The sequence below is a fragment of the Phocoena sinus genome, chromosome 14, assembly GCF_008692025.1.
Source record: "Phocoena sinus isolate mPhoSin1 chromosome 14, mPhoSin1.pri, whole genome shotgun sequence".
In the NCBI taxonomy this organism is placed as follows: Eukaryota; Metazoa; Chordata; class Mammalia; order Artiodactyla; family Phocoenidae; genus Phocoena; species Phocoena sinus.
Genome location: NC_045776.1, coordinates 57,735,623 through 57,757,238, shown reverse-complemented (window position 1 = coordinate 57,757,238; position 21,616 = coordinate 57,735,623). Strand labels below are relative to the sequence as shown.

At 42.2% G+C, this 21,616-nt stretch overlaps 1 protein-coding gene and 1 long non-coding RNA gene across 7 annotated transcripts in view; one reads left to right on the top strand and one right to left on the bottom strand.

The window, feature by feature from the left end:
- Positions 1 to 1,680: 1,680 nt before the first annotated feature.
- On the top strand, positions 1,681 to 6,509 carry LOC116764900. Of its 3 annotated transcripts, XR_004353076.1 has the most exons (4): positions 1,681 to 1,882; positions 2,383 to 2,443; positions 5,112 to 5,267; positions 5,891 to 6,509. It is a non-coding gene; the product is annotated as an uncharacterized LOC116764900 (long non-coding RNA). The 3 variants fall into 3 exon arrangements; XR_004353074.1 differs by having other exon boundaries at positions 5,112 to 6,509; XR_004353075.1 differs by having other exon boundaries at positions 1,681 to 1,904; positions 5,112 to 6,509.
- A 1,913-nt stretch (positions 6,510 to 8,422) lies between these two features.
- ARHGAP28 (Rho GTPase activating protein 28) overlaps positions 8,423 to 21,616 on the bottom strand; it is a 70,032-nt gene continuing 56,838 nt past the window's right edge. For 3 of the 4 annotated variants that reach the window (XM_032603662.1, XM_032603660.1, XM_032603661.1), the window contains 4 exons: positions 19,871 to 19,927; positions 17,355 to 17,479; positions 14,307 to 14,371; positions 8,423 to 12,231 (listed from right to left, as the gene is read on the bottom strand). In XM_032603662.1, the coding sequence (XP_032459553.1) occupies positions 12,137 to 12,231; positions 14,307 to 14,371; positions 17,355 to 17,479; positions 19,871 to 19,927 (342 nt within the window). In that variant the 3' untranslated portion in view covers positions 8,423 to 12,136. The remainder of the gene's footprint in view (positions 12,232 to 14,306; positions 14,372 to 17,354; positions 17,480 to 19,870; positions 19,928 to 21,616) is intronic. The other variant, XR_004345534.1, reaches the window with a different exon arrangement.

The following is a 21,616-nucleotide window of genomic DNA, read 5'->3' as shown; positions in this document are numbered from 1 at the left end:
ACATTCCTTCCTCGATAATTACATATTGAGCAACTACCGCGCGCCAGCCACCATGTTAGACGTTAGGAATCCAACGGTAAGCAAAACAGGTATTTGCTCCCATCCTCAGAGTTTACAATCCAGTGTGTAGGGTGTAGGATGAATGAGATATATATCAAGTTTTTAAAAGAAATCTCAAAACTATATGATTACAAACCATGCTGGCACCTCGATCTGACTTCCACCTCCAGAACTAGGATAAGTAAACTGATGTTGTTTATAAGCCAGCCAGGCTATGGCATTTTTGCCCTAGCAGCCTGAAGGGACTTCGGAGGACTGATCTAACCTGGTCCTCTGGGGGGCCAGAGGAAGCTTCTCCGAGGACGTGATGGAGATGCTGAGGTCTGACGGCTGAGCATGAAGCACGGGTCTGCTGCTGGGGGGCAGGAGGTTAGAGTGGCACTGGAAGGCTGTTAGGCAGGAGGGACAGCTGGCGCAGAGGTGCTGAGATGTGGGAGTGGAGGAGCCGTCCTAAGAAGTCTGCGCTTCTTAGAGGGCTGTCTCCACCCCCGCCTCCCTTTCTCCCTCTTCCCTCAATGCAGCGTCCACCCCAAGGTCCCCTGACACGGTCTGCACTGAGGTCACCAGCAAAGGCCAGGGTGACTCTAAAGGTCACCTCTCCGGGACCACTTCTCTGCTCAGCAGCCATCAGCGTCCACCCGGGGCAGCGCCGGTGACGCCCTACCGTGTCCCCCGGGGCATCGGCCAGACCACGCCGAACCTGAGCTCCCACCACCAGCACCGGACTCTTACCGGGCGCGGCCCCCACTCACCCACGGAGCAGCCCCGCCTCGGCTCGGGTTTGGTTCCCTGACCCCGGGTCTCACCTGGAAGCCTCGCCGCCTCGAGCCCCGGCGGCTTCTCGGGTCCGCAGCTCTGGCCCAGCCCGGGTCCAGCGCGTGCACGCCTCCCGGTCACTGTCACGGGGCCGTGGGTGTCATTTACTCGCGGAAGGGACGGTGCAAACAACCGGGAGGAGGAAACACGGGGGGACCGGCCGGAGGCCGGCGCGGAGACCGGGCCGTAGTGGCCGGAGCCTGGGCCCCCTCCGCGGCCGAGCCGCCCCCTCGGACGGGCCGCTCCCGGCCTCGGGTCTCGGGAGTCCCAGGAGCCGCCGTTCTCCGTCGGAGGCCCGGCCCTCGCCCGCCTTGGACTCCTGATGGAATATTCGGCCCCGCCGGCTTGGGCAGTTTCATGGTTCTCTGGGGCCCTTTCCTCTCCTTAGACCGGGAAACCCGGGGCAAAGTTCTTCAGAGCTTCACCTTCCAGGTTAGCGTCGTGAGGCGCACGCTTCGCCGTGAAGGGCGGAAAGCGTCGTCCATCACGCCAGTCAGGCCCGCGAGCGCTAGACGTGACGGGAAAGGATGTGCGCCCCGGAACTGAGGACCGCGCGCAGCTATCACGTCAGAGGGTGTGGCCTGAGCTCCACGGATGGCTTGAGGGGAGTGAGGCCGACCTGGTAGTGGGCGTGGCGACAGGGTGGGATGGGCGGGGTTGGCTTTCTTCAGAGGGGCGGGGTCGGGGAAGCGGGAAGGTGCACAGAGGGACGGGACCAGCCTGGCGGTGGGCGTGGTGGTTGGCAGAGTGGGCGGAGTCGACCTGCAGCCGGGGCGGGGGGCGGAGTAGGGAAGTTGCGACGGGGCCCAGAGGTGACTGCCCGGCCTTTTGTGACTTTGGTAGGACGGTTGGTGACCGTTGACGGTTTGGTGGTGTGGTCTCAGCTCCGGGGGCGGGGTCAGTCATACCCAGGCTGTCCAGCTCGGTAGAAAGCAGAAACCCGCGGCCACCCCACGCTGCAAAGAGCATCTGCTCCGAGAAGCAAGGACCCTGCGAGGCCTGAGAGGTGGGGAGAGAAGCTGGGAACGGTGCGTTGTCACCTAGTGATGCTCAGTGATTAAGTGATTGCTCGAAAGCCAGAGGGTATTTGCAGAGAAGCTGGAAATCGTGATTTCATGATCTCTTTTCGTAAATTAGAAAGCGGAGTAAAATTACTCTGTTTATCCAGAGTGGACTTGGGGCTCTAAGCCACTCAGGAGGGGAGGCGAGCGTGTGCCATTAGTGAAGCAGCCCTGGAACGGGCTAGGCTCACCTGGGACAGTTGCTAGAGGCGTGATGGGCACCTTCTAACAGGAGATTCTCTGAGACTCAGGAATGCGGGGACAGGTTGCGGGCAGCAAAAGGAGGCCGTTTGTGATCTTCAGTTGAGGGCAAGTTGAAAATAGTGGGGGCCCCGGGGCTGCCGCCGCTCCTGGGGAGGCTCTCCCGATTAATGTGGATTTGGGGGCAGGCAATGTCTCCTCTGAACTCGAGGTGTCATCTACCTTTTTAATTCTCTTGCTTCAGACAGCAAGGCCAGCCCCAACAGATGGAAGCTACAGGGAGGCCAGTTTAAACTTCATTGAAGGTAAGGATGCAGCCATCAGAACAATGGGCATACCCATTCCTAGCACTGCGCAACCATTTGCCAGGCAGGCAGAGCTTGACAGTGAAAAGAGCATGGCTTTGGCAATGAGACATCTCTCTGCTTAAGGTTCTAAATTGATCATTTAATTCTCCAAGCCTGTATTTCCTCTTTCCTTAAGAAAAGAACATGCTACTGTTCCCCCCAACTGGGGGTCTTCCTTGTGTTTTTCAAAGAGGCTACAGGGCTTCCCTGGTGGCGCAGTGGTTGAGAGTCTGCCTGCCGATGCAGGGGACATGGGTTCGTGCCCCGGTGCGGGAGGATCCCACATGCCGCGGAGCGGCTGGGCCCGTGAGCCATGGCCCTGAGCCTGTGCGTCCGGAGCCTGTGCTCCGCAAAGGGAGAGGCCGCAGCAGTGAGAGGCCGCAGCAGTGAGAGGCCTGCGTACCGCAAAAAAAAAAAAAAAAGTGCAATCAGATGTGAACATTACATTGGAGTTTCGTACCTCCTCAGAGAATGGTGTCCTCCTGGGCATCAGCAGCACCGAAGTGGATGCCATGGGATTAGAGATTGTAAATGGCAAGGTGGGTGCTGAATCTGGATGGGGTCCCCCCGCCCCACCCCAGTGTCAGAGCAGTTGAGAAACAGTAGAAACACCTATCACCAACTGCCAGTTATTCGCTGATGGAGTGGAGAGGTCTCCTCACTGTTACAGAGCTGATAATGCAATGCCTTTTCATGAGTCTGACAGTTCAGAGCCGGTGTCCTTCCCCTGCTCCCAGCCCAGACCCCAACTTGGCAGACGTGGAAGCAGAATCTCAAGTTACATGTCAAATGCATGTCAGGAACACACATCTGTTCTCAGAGGAGGAGGGTGGGACACCCAGGGCAGACATGTGTGACCACAGCCCATGTTTGGTACTTGAAGTTCCTGAGTGTCCTGAAAGTCAGTCATTAAACCCATGAGATATCCAGACACCGAAATTACTTTTTTTTTTCTGAAATAGAAATTGCATCTCTCTTTTTGAGTTTCACAGGACTGATCTGTAAGACCAGCCCTTCATCTGATAGCATCTGGGGCTTTCATTGTTATAGCTGCTCACAAAGCCTCTTATGAAAAATACTTTGCAAATGTTTCTCCCCTACAGCCTTTCCAGAAACTAGGGTACAATGACCTGTCTTTAGATTTTCCAGCCTCATGGCAGAGGCTCTGAACTCAGGCAAACCTAAGTTTTTTTCATTTTTTTTTCCCAAGCTTACAAGCTTTTTCTTTTTTTAAAAAGAAAGGATATAAACTAATAACAGCAAAGGAAGTACTTTATATGGCTCTTCCCTTTCTGGAAACAAATAGTACATGAATGGAGCATTATAGCACCACACAGAGAGAATGTTCACGAAAGAGAAGGTACATCTAATTGAGTGGTTCTCAACCAGTGGCAGTTTTCCCCCTAGGGGACATTGGTCTGGAAATATTTTTAGTTGTCACAACTGAGGAGGAAGGGGAGGGGCTTCTGGCATCTAGTGGGGAGAGGCCAGGGGTGCTGCTAACACCCTACCATGCCCAGGACAGCCTGCACAGCCAAGAATGATCTAGACCCAAACACCAACAGTACCAGGTTGAGAAAGCACGATGTAGTTCCCTCTTCAAGTTTTCTTCTAAGGAAACTTTTTTGTGGACTTACGTATGGAAAATGTTCATCCCTGATATTTTACTCTTTGGGATTTAGCTGTTCTAAATGTATTTACCTAAATCAAGAAAACTTTTCCATTTTCCTGAACAAAGTATATCTGTAAACTGTACAATTTTTTTAAATTAAGATATATAGAACGCAAATTTGTGTATACTAATACCTCGAGAAGCTTTTAGAGAAGTAGATTTTAAACGTCAGTCTTACAATTTTTAGGAGGGGTGGTCTTCTGCTAAAGGAAGACAGCTTGGGGCAGCACACACACTTGAACATTAAGAAGGCATCCGTGCGCCTGAGAAGTACATACAGTCTGGATGGACTCACAGTTTGTCGACTGTCATGTCTCTTTATGTGGGGACCAGCATTCGTGCTACCTTAGGCTCAGTCTCATGAATTGCATCATCACATCAGTCCCTCAGGAACCTTCGACAGTTCCATGTCCACTGCAGAGCTCTTCCAGGAGTGCCACAGTCTGAGGAGCGGCCTCCTTCACAAGTTCCCTCACTTCATGCACAGACCACCATGCAGGGCCTGGTAGCAGCTTGTCCCCTTGCTGTGAGGTCAGATTCAGGTGGTGACCGGGGACTTCAGTTCTCTGTGGATTTGACAGACCTCAGGTAACTGTCCTTGGTCGCCATCAGTGACGGTTTATTCAGAACTGGTGATGAGCTTGATGTAGCTGACACAGGCTGGAAAGGATTTCTGTAGTAAAGGTAAGAGTTGATGGGATTTCTCCAGGTGGGGTTCGGAGAGTTAGTTTGCTGAATCCATGGGTTTTCCGGAAAGCCTTTGCTCTTTTGCAGGCAGGCGTGTCATTTCCTCACGAAACAATATTAATGCAATTGGCAGGTAGAGCTCTATTGTGGTGGGCGTTAGGGGAGAGAGGGCTAGCCTAGGATGGAGGCTTCTGGGAATGTCATTTGGCACATTGGTTTCCCGATATGTCTTCTTTGGCTGATTGACTTTTGTCATTTCATCTTGAGGAGCTGTGATTCACTGAAGGAAGGTGGAGAGGGTTCCTTCCCCACCCGGGGAAGCAGCAACCACATCCCCTCAGTGGAGGAATCCATGAACTATCCAATTCGGAGGGCACGATCCACACGATGTGTGTGGGCAGCTGCAGGCCCTGCTCTGCCCGGGTGAGCACTGGACCATCCCTGTTGGTTTCAGAGACACGGGCTGCAGAGGTCCCTGCCGTGCTGGGCTCAGCGATGTCCTCCTCCGCCGAGTGGAAGGCCAAGGCTCTGTCTAGCAACTCTACCCATGTCGAGATGTAGGAGAACACAAACTGGGAAAACTCCCTTTATTCCTACCTTTAGGCCTAAATGTATGAATGCTGATTTTTGTCAGGGAAACATTTTTGAGAAATTAGCCTTCTTGGGGCCTGAGGTCTGTCCAGGCGGCCCAAGCTCTCCTGATCTCCTGCCTGCTATCCTGGCGGTTGGGGGCCGTTTTCTCTGGAGACCACGTTGACCACTAAGTCACTTTGAAAGGAGACTGTGTTTTTGCCTTTATTTCCTGATGGTTGTAAGACATCTGTCAAGTGATACTATCCGACTAAGAAATATCTCAAGAATTATAGCAATGACCAACAGCCCCTCTCTAGGCATTAAATGTAACACAGTTTATCCCCTTTAACGCCTCCACCATTGCAGGCAGATCATATAAGGGTTCCTCCTGTGTGTTGCTTCTTTCCCGCTGTAAATTAGTGAAGGCTGCTTTGGTAATTCCTTCTTAAAGAACGTGGGGTTTGTGACTTCAGATCCTTAGTGCTCCTGAGAGGAACACTGGCCCAGCGACACATCCATCTGGAACCCCGGGGAAGGCTGAAGTAAAACGTCTTGGTTTCCTCCTGCATGTCCCAACAGGCTGTGTCCAAGGAATCCGGAAGCCTCTGTAAGTCATTTCTGTTGTCACTACTGTCCAGTGTTGGCTGTGACATGGCCCCTGGAAGCCCAACAACGGCAGCCAAACCTGCTGAAGAAACGTGGAGACTTTGTGCTCCCCTCCAAACCAACCTTGAGGTCATTGGCGGGAGGAACCGCGGACTCTCCCGACTCCTAGAAAGGAGCATGTGAAGATTCGGTCTCTTTCCAGAAGTTGTTCCAATGGAAATCATCGTTTTGCACAGGAGATATGCTTGACTGTCCTTCTGGACAGTCTCACGATCTAAATGTTGTCCCTGGTGTCCTGCCTGGTGCTGTTTTCCAGGCAATGGCAGTGGGCAAAGCCTGGCCGTTTTCCAGGGTCCAGTCACAGGGGAATCCAGGGCACCATGTTTGGGGGCCCAAGCGCAGAGCCCAGGCCTAAGTGTGTGCAGGTGGTTTCTTTTACAGCTTTACTGAGGACTAACTGACATACAATAAACTTGACAGCACATACTTAAAGGTGTACAGTTTGATGACTTTGAGCGTATGTATCCATTCCTGCGACCATCACCACATTCAGCATAATGAACATACCCATCACCCCCGAAGTTTCCTCCTGCCCCTTTGCAACCCCTCCCTCCCAGTCCTTGAAACACCTCACACACTGCTGCAAAGCCGAGGACAAAAACAGGAAAGCTACTCTACCCATTCAACAAATCTGGTACAACCCTGGCTCCAAAACAAGGTAAGGGAATTGTAAGACAATTATAGATCAATTTTACTTTTGGACCTAGATGTGACAATCCTCAATAAAATGCTGGTTAGCTGAATTCCTCGATTATAGAAAAAATATGACCAATTACAATTGCACCCCAGACTCCCTTTTTTATTCTCCAGTGTGTTATATATTTTTCACTAAATCTATGTTTTCAGTTTCTTAAAATTTTGTGGATCCAATTTATCAATTATTTCCTTCTATGGCTAACTTTTTGCTATCCCATTGCAGTGTGACATAGTGAGGGCCACATGGTAGAAAAGCCTGTTCCCAATCTGTCATCTAAAGACATGGAGCTAAGGGCTGCGCTGCTGTGCAGTAATAAAAATGTTACACAAACGCAGAGCAGCAGCTGAGAATGAAGTGTTAGAGCATAAAAGTCACAAATAAGATGACACTCTGTAGGAGTCCGCACGTGACTGTTAGTTGATAAAACTCAGATGAACCTTTGGCGACTGCCCTCCACCTGCTCCCAACTTCTGTCTGGCCTGTCAGGAAAGGTGTCATTTACTGCTGGGATGATAAGAGAAGCAGGTCTGTGGAAGCCCCCAGCATCCCTGGGAACTCCGGAGTCTTTTCCATCTGCTCATATGCTTTGCTGTCAAACCCCATTTTGCAGAATCTTTGGAATTGAGCTAATGTACTTCATCACTTGTTACAGCCAACAGGATTCCAAACTGATGTAGTGGAAGAGGTTGCAACTGGGCTCAAGCAGGGTGAAAACCTTCCAGGATGGCCAGCAGAGGAGAGCACCCACTCCACAGTCAAGAGCCAGGGGGAGAGGGACTTCCCTGGTGGTGCAGTGGATAAGACTCCACACTCCCAATAGAGGGGGCCCGGGTTCAGTGGGATCGCACTGAATCTACAGATATATTTGTGGAGAACTGACATCTTGCCAATTCTCTTCCACCTACCTCTTCCCATCTAGAAACATACTGTATCTATATATTTACTCAGCTACTTTCATTTCTACCACAAATATTTTGCTTTTAGTATAGTAGTAGTTTTCAGTATACATGTTTTGCATATATTTTGTTAAATGCACTCACAAGTATTTTTTTGTTTTTTGATGCTATTCTAAATGGAAGTTTTAAAAATTTATTTTCCAATGGCTTGCTGCTAGCATAAAAAATACTACTGATTTTTATATAATAATCTTGTATTCCATGACCTTGCTAAATTATCTTATTAGTTCTAATAGTTGAAGATACCTTAGGCTTTTGTACATAAATAATCATATTATTTGCAAATGGAGACTATTTTATTTCTTCTTTTCTAATCTTTATGCCTTTTATTATTTCTTTTCCTTGCTTTGGTATACAGTAAAATGTTGAGTGTAAAAAAATCATGAATGAGTACTGAATTTGCCAAATGTCTTTTCTGTATCTATTGAAAAGATTCTTTTTTTTTTTTTTTAAAGCGCAGATTAGAAAGCACCAACTCAAGTTTAGTAAATAGTTTTTGCACAAACATCCATCATTACCTTAGTGCCTCGTGATTTTTGCACAAGACCACCATCTGGCTAGAAGGTGACAGAGACTGGGCTCAGACACAAACCTTTTGAATTTAAAGCTCCTTTTCTTTCACCAGCACCATGGTAACCTCAGACTAGTTGAATATAAGAATTCTCATGATAATGTTTTTAGTTTTTTCCTCTTTATTTTTATGGATAAAATGTAACATACATATTATACTTAACAATGAAACTGATGGGATGAAAGAACATTAACTTTTGAGATGGGCGACAACATAAAAAATTGGCAACCTAGTGACAGCATGATTTTTCAATCAAAGCACATAGTTTTAGAAAAGTTGGAAAATGCCTAAAAGATGTTATTTTTAAATTAAGGTGTGTGTGTACAACTGTTGAAAATGTTTGAAAGAAACATTTTAATCCACGTCATATTATTAAGTGACATATTTATGAAAAAAAAAAAAGTTGAAAGTGCCTGTCAGAAAACAGAAACTATTCAATCCCGTAATATATATTCCTTTCAGACATGTGATACATTTATGAAAAACTGTTGAAATATGCTTGATAGAAAGAAGTTTAATCTCACGCTACTTTTAGTCAAGTGCAATGTGGGGAAAGCGGTTGAAAATGCATGAAAGAAGATGAAGTGAATTCCTACATTTGAAAACCTGTGATTCAGCACAGTTAAACACACAAGACAATGACTAAGGGACACAGATTCTCTCAGCGTCTACACCACATCATAGTTACAGAGTATTTGGTTTTAAAGCTTCTGCTAACAATATTTTACATCATTAAATGTATATTATTAAATGTACACTGAAAGCTAACTGAAGTGACTTAAATAATAAGATTCAGGAACAGTTTGTAACAAAAATTGTTAACGTCTGTTATTTTTTTCTCCCAAGAAAGACAAGTGAGGTAGTTTATATTGTATATACATTGTAAAGAGATTAATATTCCAGTTTGTTCAAAGGTCACTCCTTGAACTCACTAAACTCATTGTTCAATGACTCCAAGAATCATATCCCCAAGTGAGCTGTTTAGCAAAGGGATCTTCTTTTGTAGAATGGAGGAAAGAATGAGCCTGTTCTAGCGGTTTTTTTTCTGAATAATTGTTCCTAAAACGTTAACTTTCTCTTATGTTTTCGTAGATACAATTTTCCTAACTGTACACCAAGAGCGCTTGGGAAGAGATGAGGTGGGAAGCTATCAAGAAAAGAATTTAGAAGCCCAGTATCTGACTCTTCTTTTGTTTGCAGATATACTACTCATGTTTGCTTTTACACTATTCACTGTTACAGATTACTGTAACTATTTTAAAAAACAACTCTTCATAGGCAAAGACAGTTTTTTCAACACTTAGGTGACCAGCAATTTTGAGTTTTAATTGTAGGGGTTTGTTTATTCATTAAGAATAAAATTATTCATTAAGAATAAGATTAGTAAAAAAAAAAGTAAAAATTAGTAAAAAGAACTTCTTTAACCACACAAAAATTAGTTTGTGTGTCTACTGGAAATTCTTCTCTAATCAGTTTGTTAACTTGATGACTAAAAATTCAGGTTATATCCAATGATATTGGTATTGACGTGGGCTTCCATATCATATAGTTATTTGAAAGTTGTCACACAACCTTGGATGCACTGAAGTGATTAAAGTTATTGACTGGGCTAAGCCTTTGACATCTAAAACCACACAAAAGTGGATAAGAAATTCAGAAACTTAGTTTTTTTTAATCTGTCATCTGTTAGCCATTTATTTAAAACTAATGACTAATGAAGTAAATCTTAAAACCTTTAGAACTTATGCATCTGTCCTAATGTGTTTTCAGTCAAAAGAAATAAAAAAATTCCCAAATAAAAAATTAAATGGATAGATCTGTGAATTGTCTAAACACAACAGAATATATTCTAAATGATAGGAAATTCAGTGAGAAAAATCAGTCACTGTTTTAATACATACACAGAAGTGTAAGGCAGCTAATTTGAAGAATTTCTTCCATGTATGTGGGCATAAATTACAGCCATCTTATGTCTTGGACCTTAGCAACTACATGAAGTAAGTTTACTCCTGTTGTTTGAATTGCAAAAATGATAACGGCATTTTCTCAGACCCTCAAAGTTCATTATGTAAACTCACATGCCGTCAATTAGCCATACATTGAAAACTGATGAAATGTAGGAATAAATAAATATAAACCAACAGAACATATGTTTATCTTCTAATGGGTTTTCAGGCAAAGGAAATAAAAAATTCTCAAATAAGCAAATAAAATGAATGGATATTTGAGTTTTCTATAAAAATATAACAAAATTCTAATGGCCAGAAATGCAATCATCTACATGTTGAATATAAATTATGTTTTTATAGATATCAAGGCATAATGAGCATGTAAAAGTATAGGCTTAAATTATTATCACATTTTGTTTTGAGACTTGGTAAGTAGATTAAATGTATTCTGCATTGGTGAGCAACTTTGTCTATTGTTTGATTTTCAAGAGAGAGTCATTTGGGTGTTAAATCTCATTAAAACTGGTGTAAATTCATCAAAATCTCAATCTAATTAGTAGATTCTAATCCAAAGCACATACATGGGATAAATGAGACCTCTGTCCCCATTTCTAACCAACTCTAGAACAACTATACTGCGGTCTCCAAATGAAAGGCAGGGCTGTCCAACCCCCCAGCAAATTTCAGATTTGCTCTCAATTACAATCATGAATTGTGCTTTCTCACCAACTGCAGGTCTGGAAAATGGCTCCGTGGGATCTTGATAGCGAGGCAGTTTTCAGCTCACCAAACATTCATCTGATTTTAAAGCCTGATGCTAATCCACAGTGCTTGGCCAAGTCTATGATTGATGAACAGAAACAAAACCTGTTTTTACAGCATATAAAATCTGGATATAACAGTACTTTTCAGCACTCTTGAAGAAAGAACAGTTGGACAAAGGCAGTTCTGCAGTTTAAAACTGGGGCTGCAGAAGTGATTCTCTACAGCTGTGAAATATAAAAAATGATATGTTTGATGAGGAAAGGAAATCTGTGCCTGGCACATGGAAAGCTATTCACTGAGCACCATTTTCACGATGAGGAAATAGGGGCCCTGTGACCGCTGACTACACCAAAGGTTATGGAAGCACAGGAACAGCCCTTGTCAACCTAACCTTAACTATGGGGACCTGTGCTCATAAGAGAACAAGCTTTAAGAATGTCAGTTTTCAACAGCCCAAGATAGGGAAATGTTCATTTGCACCAGAATGCAGACAGCCACAATACAGTACAGCATACATAACAACACAGTGGTTTTTAAATAGAAGGTTCTCCTCCTCCAATTCAGAAGCAAGTCAGAGCATAAACATTGTTTGTGTGACTCTGGAAACTGATTCTCTTTGGAAAGTAGATCTAAATTATTTTTCAGAGCAGAAATTTTTGTTATTTCTGGCATCCTTGTTCAAAAATGTCTATATATATATAACATAAGTATAAAAAAAAAAAAAAAGTCTTTTCCACCTCTTGTGTTTGGTAGCATTTGCTACATCAAGAAGTGCTTCTTATCCCCAGGTAGAGGACCAAGTTCATTTCTGCTGTGAAGTCAAAGTATTAGAAATGATTAGAGTTCCATATTCTATATTGGCCTTTCTTCTGGAAGGATCACATCCTCTTTCCTTCACTCTTATCAAAGAACCATCATGAGAAAGCTTCAGCTCAAATGGTCAACCAGTTCCTCTTCCACAATTCGTGTTGACACCAGTGGGAGACACCAGTTGGGCTGAGAAACACCAAGAGGGTTCTAGGAACAAACATGTCAAAAGCAGTCTTGTTTTTTCCCTACCAAATGTAGGACTTCTTGGCAGGTAATGCACGATAGCTGCCATCTTGGGGGGTATTTCAAACACTTGGTTGGGGTTTAATCACCCATTCTGCCTGGGGATTTACATGATATACATCCAATATATAAGCCTCTGGATCCAAGCAGTGCTGTCCTAAAAGAAAGAAAAATCAGAGTATGTTTTCAAAAGTGCACACTTCCGTGCATGTGTGTGCATGTGTGCATGTATGTGTGTTTGCAAGGCTCAAATAAGGCCAGTATAGTTCCCTCAGCCAAAAATGAATACATTTTAAAGTTTCCTAGCAAAGCCAGCCTTCCTCCCCTCTTTTCTTTGCTTCTTTCTGACTGTGAAGTACTTCAAATAAATCCCACGTGACACTGGGGAGCAAACAGACACGCTAATCACAAGCAAATTGTTCCCTAGACTCACTACATCAATTAGAAAAATAAGACAAGAACCTGTTTCAGGTATCAATTCATTTATATGATAATGAGCACTAGTGAGGACAATACATGTCCTCTAACGGTTTTATAGATAGAAACTTGACCAGGACTAGACACTAATATCAAGTTCATTTTAGGGAAGGTCATTTCATTTTTCCTGTGGGCAGGAGATCTGGAATTGATAACAAAAAGATCATTCCATGGGGGCAAATACATTTGAAAATTCTTACATACAGTGTGTTCGAAATGTATATATACTAAAGTCTCAAACAAAAGTAGCAATATTTAATTGCTTGCCTGATTCATTCATTCATTTCTCAAATATTTCTTGAGTTATTACGTGCCACGCACTATTGTATGGGCTGAGGCTACAGCAATGCATCAGACAGTCAAAAATACTTGCCCTTGGGATGCTTACATTCTAAAAGTGGTAAAAGGCAACTAGCAAATAAGCAAGTATGTTAGAAAGTAAGTCTGATGGTGATAAGAACATGAGAGAACAAGAAATTGGGGAAGGCGCAGAAAGAGGGTCCAATCCAGGAAGGTCTCACTGAGAAGCTGATACAGCGGCCAACAGCTGACAGAGGTAAGGGAGTGAGGAGGGAACCATCCAATGGAAAGCATCCAGGGCAAAAGTCAAAGCAGATGTGAAGGCCCAGGGCAAGACGTGCTGGGGACTGGATATGAAAGCTGGTGTCCAGGGCAGTCTGCACATGATGTTGAGAGATGGCAGCATCCAGGTGCCTTCAGAGCAATGAGATGCACTAAGTTCACCATGGCAGGTAAGTGCAGACAGAAGTTCCAGTGCTCCGAGGTCGAGAGGATGAGAAGTAACAGGCCGAAGAGACTCAGAAGGAGCAGCCTGTGAAGTGGGGGGAAAGCCAGGAGCTTAGGGGGTCCTTGAAACCAGGTGAAGAGAGTGTTTTCTTAAAGAAGGGAAAGATCAACCCAGGCAGTTGTAAAGACAAAATGAAGCACTGGATTTCACAACAGAAGAGTCTTCTGGTGACCTCGACCAAAGAGCAATTCTGAAGTGTTGAGGGGTAAAGCTTGACTGGAGTGCCTTCAAGAGAGAAGGAGAGGAAGAAACTGGAGTATATACACAAATGATCCAAGGAGTTTTTGCTATAAATGGAGCAGAGAAATGGGAGTAGACTTGAAGGGGGTCAAGAGAGAGTTTTGTGGAGATGAGAAAAATTACCAAACTGTTTATGCAGAGAGAAATGGTGTGGTTGGGAGGGAAAAGCTGATGACAGAGGAGAGGATGGGAGACTGACCAAGCCCTCGCCCACAGGAGGGAGGCGCCGCCCTAAACAGGAGCACAGGTATTTCATCCCAACTGTGAATGGGGGCAAGAGGAAGGTAAGGACACAGAGGCACGTGGACGGAATTTTCTTTTCATTCCTTTCTGTCCCCCTTCAGGGGAATAGGAAGAATGAATCTGGACTGAGAGTTGAGCAGGAAGTTCAACACAAAGGATGTCGAGATGATGAAAGTGCCACAATTTCTCCTTTCGTTTGCATGAATCTCCAGGCTCTCCAACTTTCAGAGTCACATTTAAAAGACTCAAAAATCTACTCCACATCGACTAAACTATTTACATTTAAATTTTGAAAATATTTTAGGAAAGTCATACTGTTCTTATGTGAGATTTAAAAAATCTGACACAGTGATTTTGATTTTCTATCTAAAGAAATTTGTAAAGTACAGTTTTACAATAATAGCAGCATATTTCTTTTAGAGTAATTAGAGAATGTAGGAGTAAAAACATTAAAGAATGCTTACCTATATTACCTCCAATTTCATATAATCTTTGGTTCTGGATCTTAATGCCTTCCGATGAACCATGACTGAGAAAAGAAGAAAGCAATATAATTTAAACCCTCCTCTGTGATCTGGGGTAAACCTGTGGATTAAATAATCATGGCAACAAACAATCATTCTGCCTTGGGTGAAATATACCACACAAATCATTATTATGACTGAAGTGATGATAAAATCTTTTTTGTTTGTTTGACACAGACAAGCATCTGAGGCAGAGAGGAAGCTGGACGCCGCCAGGCTTCACGGCCACCCCAGCCCTTCCATCCACCACTGTCAGCTCCTCTTAAGAGAGGACACCTTATTGACACATCAAGGCTGGCCAAGGAGCAGCTGGATGTTTAATATTGCCTTGTCATGGGCCACATTACTCTCAGTTCAAAAGCCATCAGGTTCCATTTCTGTATTTGCCAAAAATTGAATGAGATTCTTTCCTCAGCCCATGGCACATTTCTAAGCTTGCCCAGTGCTTTGTAAACTAACGTTGACTTTGTTGCATGTCTCTGCCCTATAATGAAAGCAAGTCAGAGAAAATAATTGTCCAATTTTAATCTTCCATCCCAGACTAGGCTGCCGGGACAGAAGAGTCTGGAAAGACCATTGCTGAGCTCCTGCCCACTAGAACTGTCAGCTTGGTTACTCAAAAACATGGTCTTCGGCTCTCTGCTGTGAGGGAGAAGGACGTGCACCCTCTTTGTTTAATTAAACATTTTATTTGAGATAGTTGTAGATTTGCATGTGGTTATAAGAAAATATACAGACACATCCTTGTGTACTCTTTACCTAGTTTCCCCAATAGTAAAATCTTCCAATACCCTAGTGTGATGTCACAACCAGAAGCACCACATGGATTCTGTCAAGGTACAGAACATTTCCTTCCCCACAAGACTCTTCTTGTTCTCCTTATAGCCACACCCACCTCCCTCCCCCTGTCCCCATCCTCCACCCCTTATCCCTGGATTCTACATTTCTATAAACTTGTCATTTATAGAAACGTTATATAAATGGAAACACACAGTATGGAACATTTTTGTAGTGGCTTTTTTTTTTCCAGTCAACATAGATCCTGGGAGATTCACCCAGGCTGCTGCATTTTTACTGCTGCATAGCACATGTGATATGGATGGACCACGGCCTGTTTAGTCATTTACCTGTTGAAGCACATGGGTTTTTTCTTTTCCAGTTTTCGACTATTATAAATAAAGCTGCTATAAGAATTTGTGTACAGGTTTCTGTGTAAACATAATCTTCATTTCTTTGGGATAAATGCCCAGGAGTGTGAATGCCACATCACACGACAGATGCATATTCAATTTTATAAGAAACTGTCAAACTGTTCCACAGAGTGACTAGACCATTTTACATTCCCACCACCAATGTATGAGTAATTCAGTTTTTTTGTATCTTCACCTGTACTTGGTGTTGTCATTATTATTACTTTTTAGCCATTTTCATAGGTGTTTAATATGTCATCATGGTTTTGTATTTCCCTAATGGTTAAAAATACTGAACATCTTTCCATGTGCATATTTGTCATCTGTATATCTTCTGTTCATGTCTTTTGCCCATTTTCAAATTGGATTGTTTGTTTCTGCACTGTTGAGTTATGAGTGTCCTTTATACATTCTAGATACTAGTCCTTCATTTGATATGTACTTTATAAATATTTTCTCCAAGTCTTTAGCTTGTCTTTTCATCTTTTAAACAGGGTCTTTCAGTGTATAAGTTTTCAATCTTGATGAAGTCCAAGTTACCAATTTTTGTTTCGTATGAGTCATACGATGTCAAGTTTAAGAAATTCTTCACTAGTCCTCTATCACAAAGGTTTTCTCCTATGTTATTTTCTAAAAGTTTTATCCAGTTGCAGAAGATCTCCTCTTTTCCTAAATTTGCTGAGTTTTTATCATGAATTGGTGATGGATTTTGTCAAATGCTGCTTCTATATCATTTAACATGATCATATGATTTTTCTCCAATTGATATGATGGATTACAGTAATTGATTTTTGAATGTTAAACTAATCTTGCATACCTGAACTAAATCCCACTTGTTCTAGGTATAATTCTTTTAATATACTTTGGATTAGATTTGTTGAGGGCTTTTGTATCTAAGTTCATGACAGATATTAGTCTGTAGTGTTTGTTTTGTATTATTTTGGTCTGGTTTTGGTATCGAGGCAATACCAGTTTCCATGATCACTCTCCTCAACCTCTGGCAATCACTCACCTACTCTGCATTTCTAAACTTTTGTCATTTCAAAAATGTTATATAAATGAAGTCTTGCAATATGTAACCTTTTTTTGCTCAACATGGCTACTCCTTTTCAATACGATTGGAAAGTTGCTTTTAAAGGATATCCATCAGTTGTACTAGAGACCATCAAACTGTACCTGCTTTATCATGGTTAGATTTAAACTAGTGCTTCTCGTCTTTTAAAAAAACCTCAGGGCAAATGTTTATCCCTGAATAAGTATGCCTGTACAAAAATTATCATGATTTATGCTCTTTAACGTGACTTAAGGCAGATATGCAAAAAATATTTTGTCAACATCACTCTGATCCTAAGGTTTATTGGTAGTAGGTTTTAGGGAGACCAACAGCTATGATGTTCACTCAACTACATAAACTCTACTTGATATAGTCATGTTAAAGCCCAGTAGAGCCTGGAATAATGATATTCCTAGAAATCTATCAAGATATCTACAAAACTAACTTGCTAATTTTTTTATTCAAATAAAAAGTAAAACCAATTGAGTAAATGAAGACACCGGGACAGAAGATACCTATTTTAGAATCCCAATTGTAGAAATTCCTTGAAAAAAAACTTTTGTTACTGATAATTCTATGGTCTACTTAACTTCTTTCTCTACTTCTGATTCTTCATTTACTGGTGAAGTCCTTAAAGTAACAGGTTCTAAGTTTTCAAAAAGGTCAAATTTTCAAATGCCTGGAGTTTCTCATCAGATAAAAGTTCATCTTCCTGTACAGAGACTCATATTCACTTCTACTCACCTGTTCTCATATTGAAATTTCGCCAATATGTCTTTGGCTTTGGTTTGACTGTTGAGTTGAATGGCCATGGACACCTTGGAGAGAAGGGGCGCGTGGATCCTTATGACTCCCTCTGGCACGTCAGACTGCCAAGGAGGAAACATGCGGTACATTCTGTTAAACTCAATGATTACACTTAAGAGACATGAAAATCAGTGGCATTCCAAATTAGGGAAACATGTAAACATGACCAGGATTTAACCAGAATGAAACATTGCTTTCTTCCTAACAGGAGATTTACTAATGACTAAACTTAATCTGGGATTTTACTTTTGTTACAGGCTCACTATAATGCCTTAAAATCATGAGGGAAGAAAACTGGTTTGTGTTCATTGCAGCACTATTTACAATAGCCAGGACATGGAAGCAACCTAAGTGTCCATCGACAGATGAATGGATAAACAAGATGTGGCACATATATACAATGGAATATTATTCAGCCATAAAAAGAAATGAAATTGAGTTATTTGTAGTGAGGTGGATGGACCTAGAGTCTGTCATACAGGGTGAAGTAAGTCAGAAGGAGAAAAACAAATACCGTATGCTAACACATATATATGGAATCTAAAAAAAAAAAATGGTTCTGATGAACCTAGGGGCAGGACAGGAATAAAGTCGCGGACGTAGAGAATGGACTTGACACGGGGATAGGGAAGGGTAAGCTGGGACGAAGTGAGAGAGTGGCATGGACATATATACATCACCAAATGTAAAATAGATAGCTAGTGGGAAGCAGCTGCATAGCACAGGGAGATCAGCTTGGTACTTTGTGACCACCTAGAGGGGTGGGATAGGGAGGGTGGGAGGGAGATGCAAGAGGGAGGGGGTATGGGGATATATGTATGCATGCAGCTGATCCATTTTGTTACACAGCAGAAACTAACACACCATTGTAAAAAAAATTATACTCCAATAAAGATGTTTAAAAAAAAATCTGGGTTGCGACAAAAATCTAATGTTTTTATCAGTGCATTTTCTTGAACAATGTCCTAAATAAGCCTACTTGAAGTAGGATTCTGTATTTCAATTTATTTTAAGAAGATCAACCTTCTGGAAAATTTAAGGATCTAATTGAAAAATGTGGCTTTTCAAATATCCTTTTTCTTTAGTCAGTAGCAATGAATGGTCACTCCAAATTGAATTCCAGATGGGCACCAAACTTGATCCTTCAAAGTGTCCTATTAACACTGTGAAGAATGGAGTGTGGACAGCTGTTGGGGAAGAGTGTCCTTGCTTTCAGGTGCTCTGATTGGCTTGGGGACCTCAGAGCTCTCATCTAAATGAAATATTCAAAGAATGGTGCTGTCTAATTAACAATACAGTCTCTTTTGTTAGAATTGAATGGAAAATTCCTTTTGTTTCAAAATCTTGAATGTTTTAAAAATTAATTCTCTATTTGGAGATAAGCAGAAATAAATTTCTATTTGAGGATCTGGCTACTCTTCAGGTAATTGTTTTAAATCTGTGTTCTCAAGGGACAATACTGTTGGTGTAGTTTTATGTGAATTGACTCAGTATATCCCCTAGAAAAAATGTGTTATGGATTGAATTGTGTCCTCCCTCCTGCCCCCCACCACATATGTTGAAGTCCTAAGCCCAGGACCTCAGAATATGACCTTTTTTGGAAATAGGGTCATTGCAAATGTAATTAGCTAAGACGAGGTTCAAATTGGAGCACGGCAGGCCCTTAATCCAATGTGATTGGTGTCCATATAACAGGACACACACACACACACACACACAGGGTGAATGCCATATAAAGATGGAGGCAGAGATTGGAGTGATGCATCATCTGTAGGCTAAGGAAGGCCAAGGACTCCTGGCGTCACCCAAAGTTAAGAATGATGTCAGAAACACGTCCTCCTTTCACGACCTTCAGAAGGAACCAACTGAATCAACACCTTGATTTCGGAGTTTTAGCCTCCAGAACTGTGAGAGAGTAAATTTCTATTGTTTTAATCCACCCTGGTATTGTTACTGCAGCACTAGGAAACTACTTTTTAAGGGTCAGTTCTAACAGTACTTTCCTACTATTACCTGCGAGAAGCAGGAGAGCATGCCAGGGAATGGCAGCGAGTGGTTTAGAGCTGGGAGGGGGCAGGGAGCCCCTGGTTCACTGCAGTCAAAAGCACCCTCCCAAAACACTCCTGTGGGCATCTCACGTCCCTCCCCTGCCAGCTCCACAGAAGACTCTTAAGATAAATTTCACACTCCTGATATCATTGAGCCAGTTATAATGATCACATTTTCCCTCTAACTTTCTAGAGTATTCACTCTTGTGAACAGAATGTCTAACCACAAATTCTGAGTCATCAATTAGTTGAGTCCTTATACATTCCTTCATGTGCTACACTGAAAATGTCAAGTTTGAAGGTGTATCATGAGCAAAATTATACACAGATAAGGTGGATATAGCCAAAGAATACTGTGTAAGGAGTTAATAATTAGGGAGGAAAGGAAATGATTTGTTTTCTTACCATTCTTCTTGTAGAGGGTGATTTTTGTAGTACCTTTGAAGTCTTGGGGCTTATAACCTAAATAAAAAACATATAGTCTTTAGGATTAACGTTGAGAAAACAAGCATATGCTGCTGTTGGAAGTGTAAACTGGTACAATCTTTATGGATAACATTTTGGCAATATTTATCAAATTATAAAATGCATATGCACTCTGACCCAACAATTCCACATCTATAACTTTATCCTTCAAATAGACTTCATTTGTGAGAAATGACATATGAACATGTTTATTCACCGATGCATAAACTTTAATAGCAAAATATTGGACACAATCTAGCTGTTCGATGATACGGGAATACTTAAATAAGTTTCAGTGTGTCTACGGAATACCATGCAAAAGAAGCAAAGAAGAAGGCTGTGGAATAATCACCATGATTTCACAAGTCATTAAAGAAGATGCAGGACAGTGTTTCAAGTATGTTATCATTCATGTAAAAAAAAGGGGGAAGACCATATATTCATATTTGCTCGTATGTCATAGTGCCTCTCTGGACATACATGTACCTGTGTGTTCCTGTGCACACACATGCTGTCATTGGTTGTTGACATTACTTGTCTTCAGGAGGGGAAGTCAGAGATGGTCAACTTTTATTCTATAGTTTTTCCCCTTCCAATATTTTGAATTTTGTAAACTGTCAATGAATTGTCTATTCCAATCAAAGTCAGGAAGTAAAAACATGGTATAGTACAACAGAACTGAAGAAAGACTATTTCTTCATCTGTAAGCGCTTGCTTTCATGGTACTTATAGCCTTTTAAAATTTTACTTAGTTCTATTTATAACTAAAACATTAAAGCAACTAACATTCATATAGCATTATACAGTTGACCCAGTGCTTTACACCCACATTCTGTGAGTTGATGCTAATGACAACTCTGTGAAATAGATATCATTACTTTTTTCCCCAAATTGAAAATATTTTTTAAAAATTTTGTTGGAGTATAGTTACTTTACAATGTTGTGTTAGTTTCTACTGTACAGCAAAGTGAATCAGCTATATGTATACCCATATCCCCTTTTTTTTAAATTTCTTCCCCATTTAGGTCACCACAGAGCATTGAGCTCCCTGTGCTATACAGTAGGTTCTCATTAGTTATCTATTTTACACATAGTATCAATAGTGTATATATGTCAATCCCAATCTTCCAATTCATCACAACCCCCCATCCCCCTTGGTATCCATACGTTTGTTCTCTGCATCTGTGTCTCTATTTCTGCTTTGTAAATAAGATCTTCTATACCAATTTTTTCATATTCCACATATATGCGTAAATATACGATATTTGTTTCTCTCTTTCTGACTTACTTCACTCTGCCTGACAGAGTATTGAGGCTCTGAGAAAGACTTTAATTTGCCCTGGCTCACAAAGACTGACCTGACCCCAGCTTCAGCTCCACACACATCATACTTAGGCCGTTGAAGTTTTCCAGAATGAAAATGGCAGAGTAAGGACTCCAAAAGTCTGTCCCTCCATAAAAGTAATGAACAAACTGCCAAAAACTGTCATTGTCAACTTCTTCAGAACTCTGGAAACTAACCCAGAAGTTGCAGCCTGGGGAGTGCTTAAGTAAGAAAAACAGCTGAATCTTGATAGAGTGAACTTTGTGGCATTTTAACTTATACTTTCCCATCTCAGCTCCACAGTTCAGTGACAGCCTTAAAAATAACAGCCTGGGGCTTCCCTGGTGGTGCAGTGGTTGAGA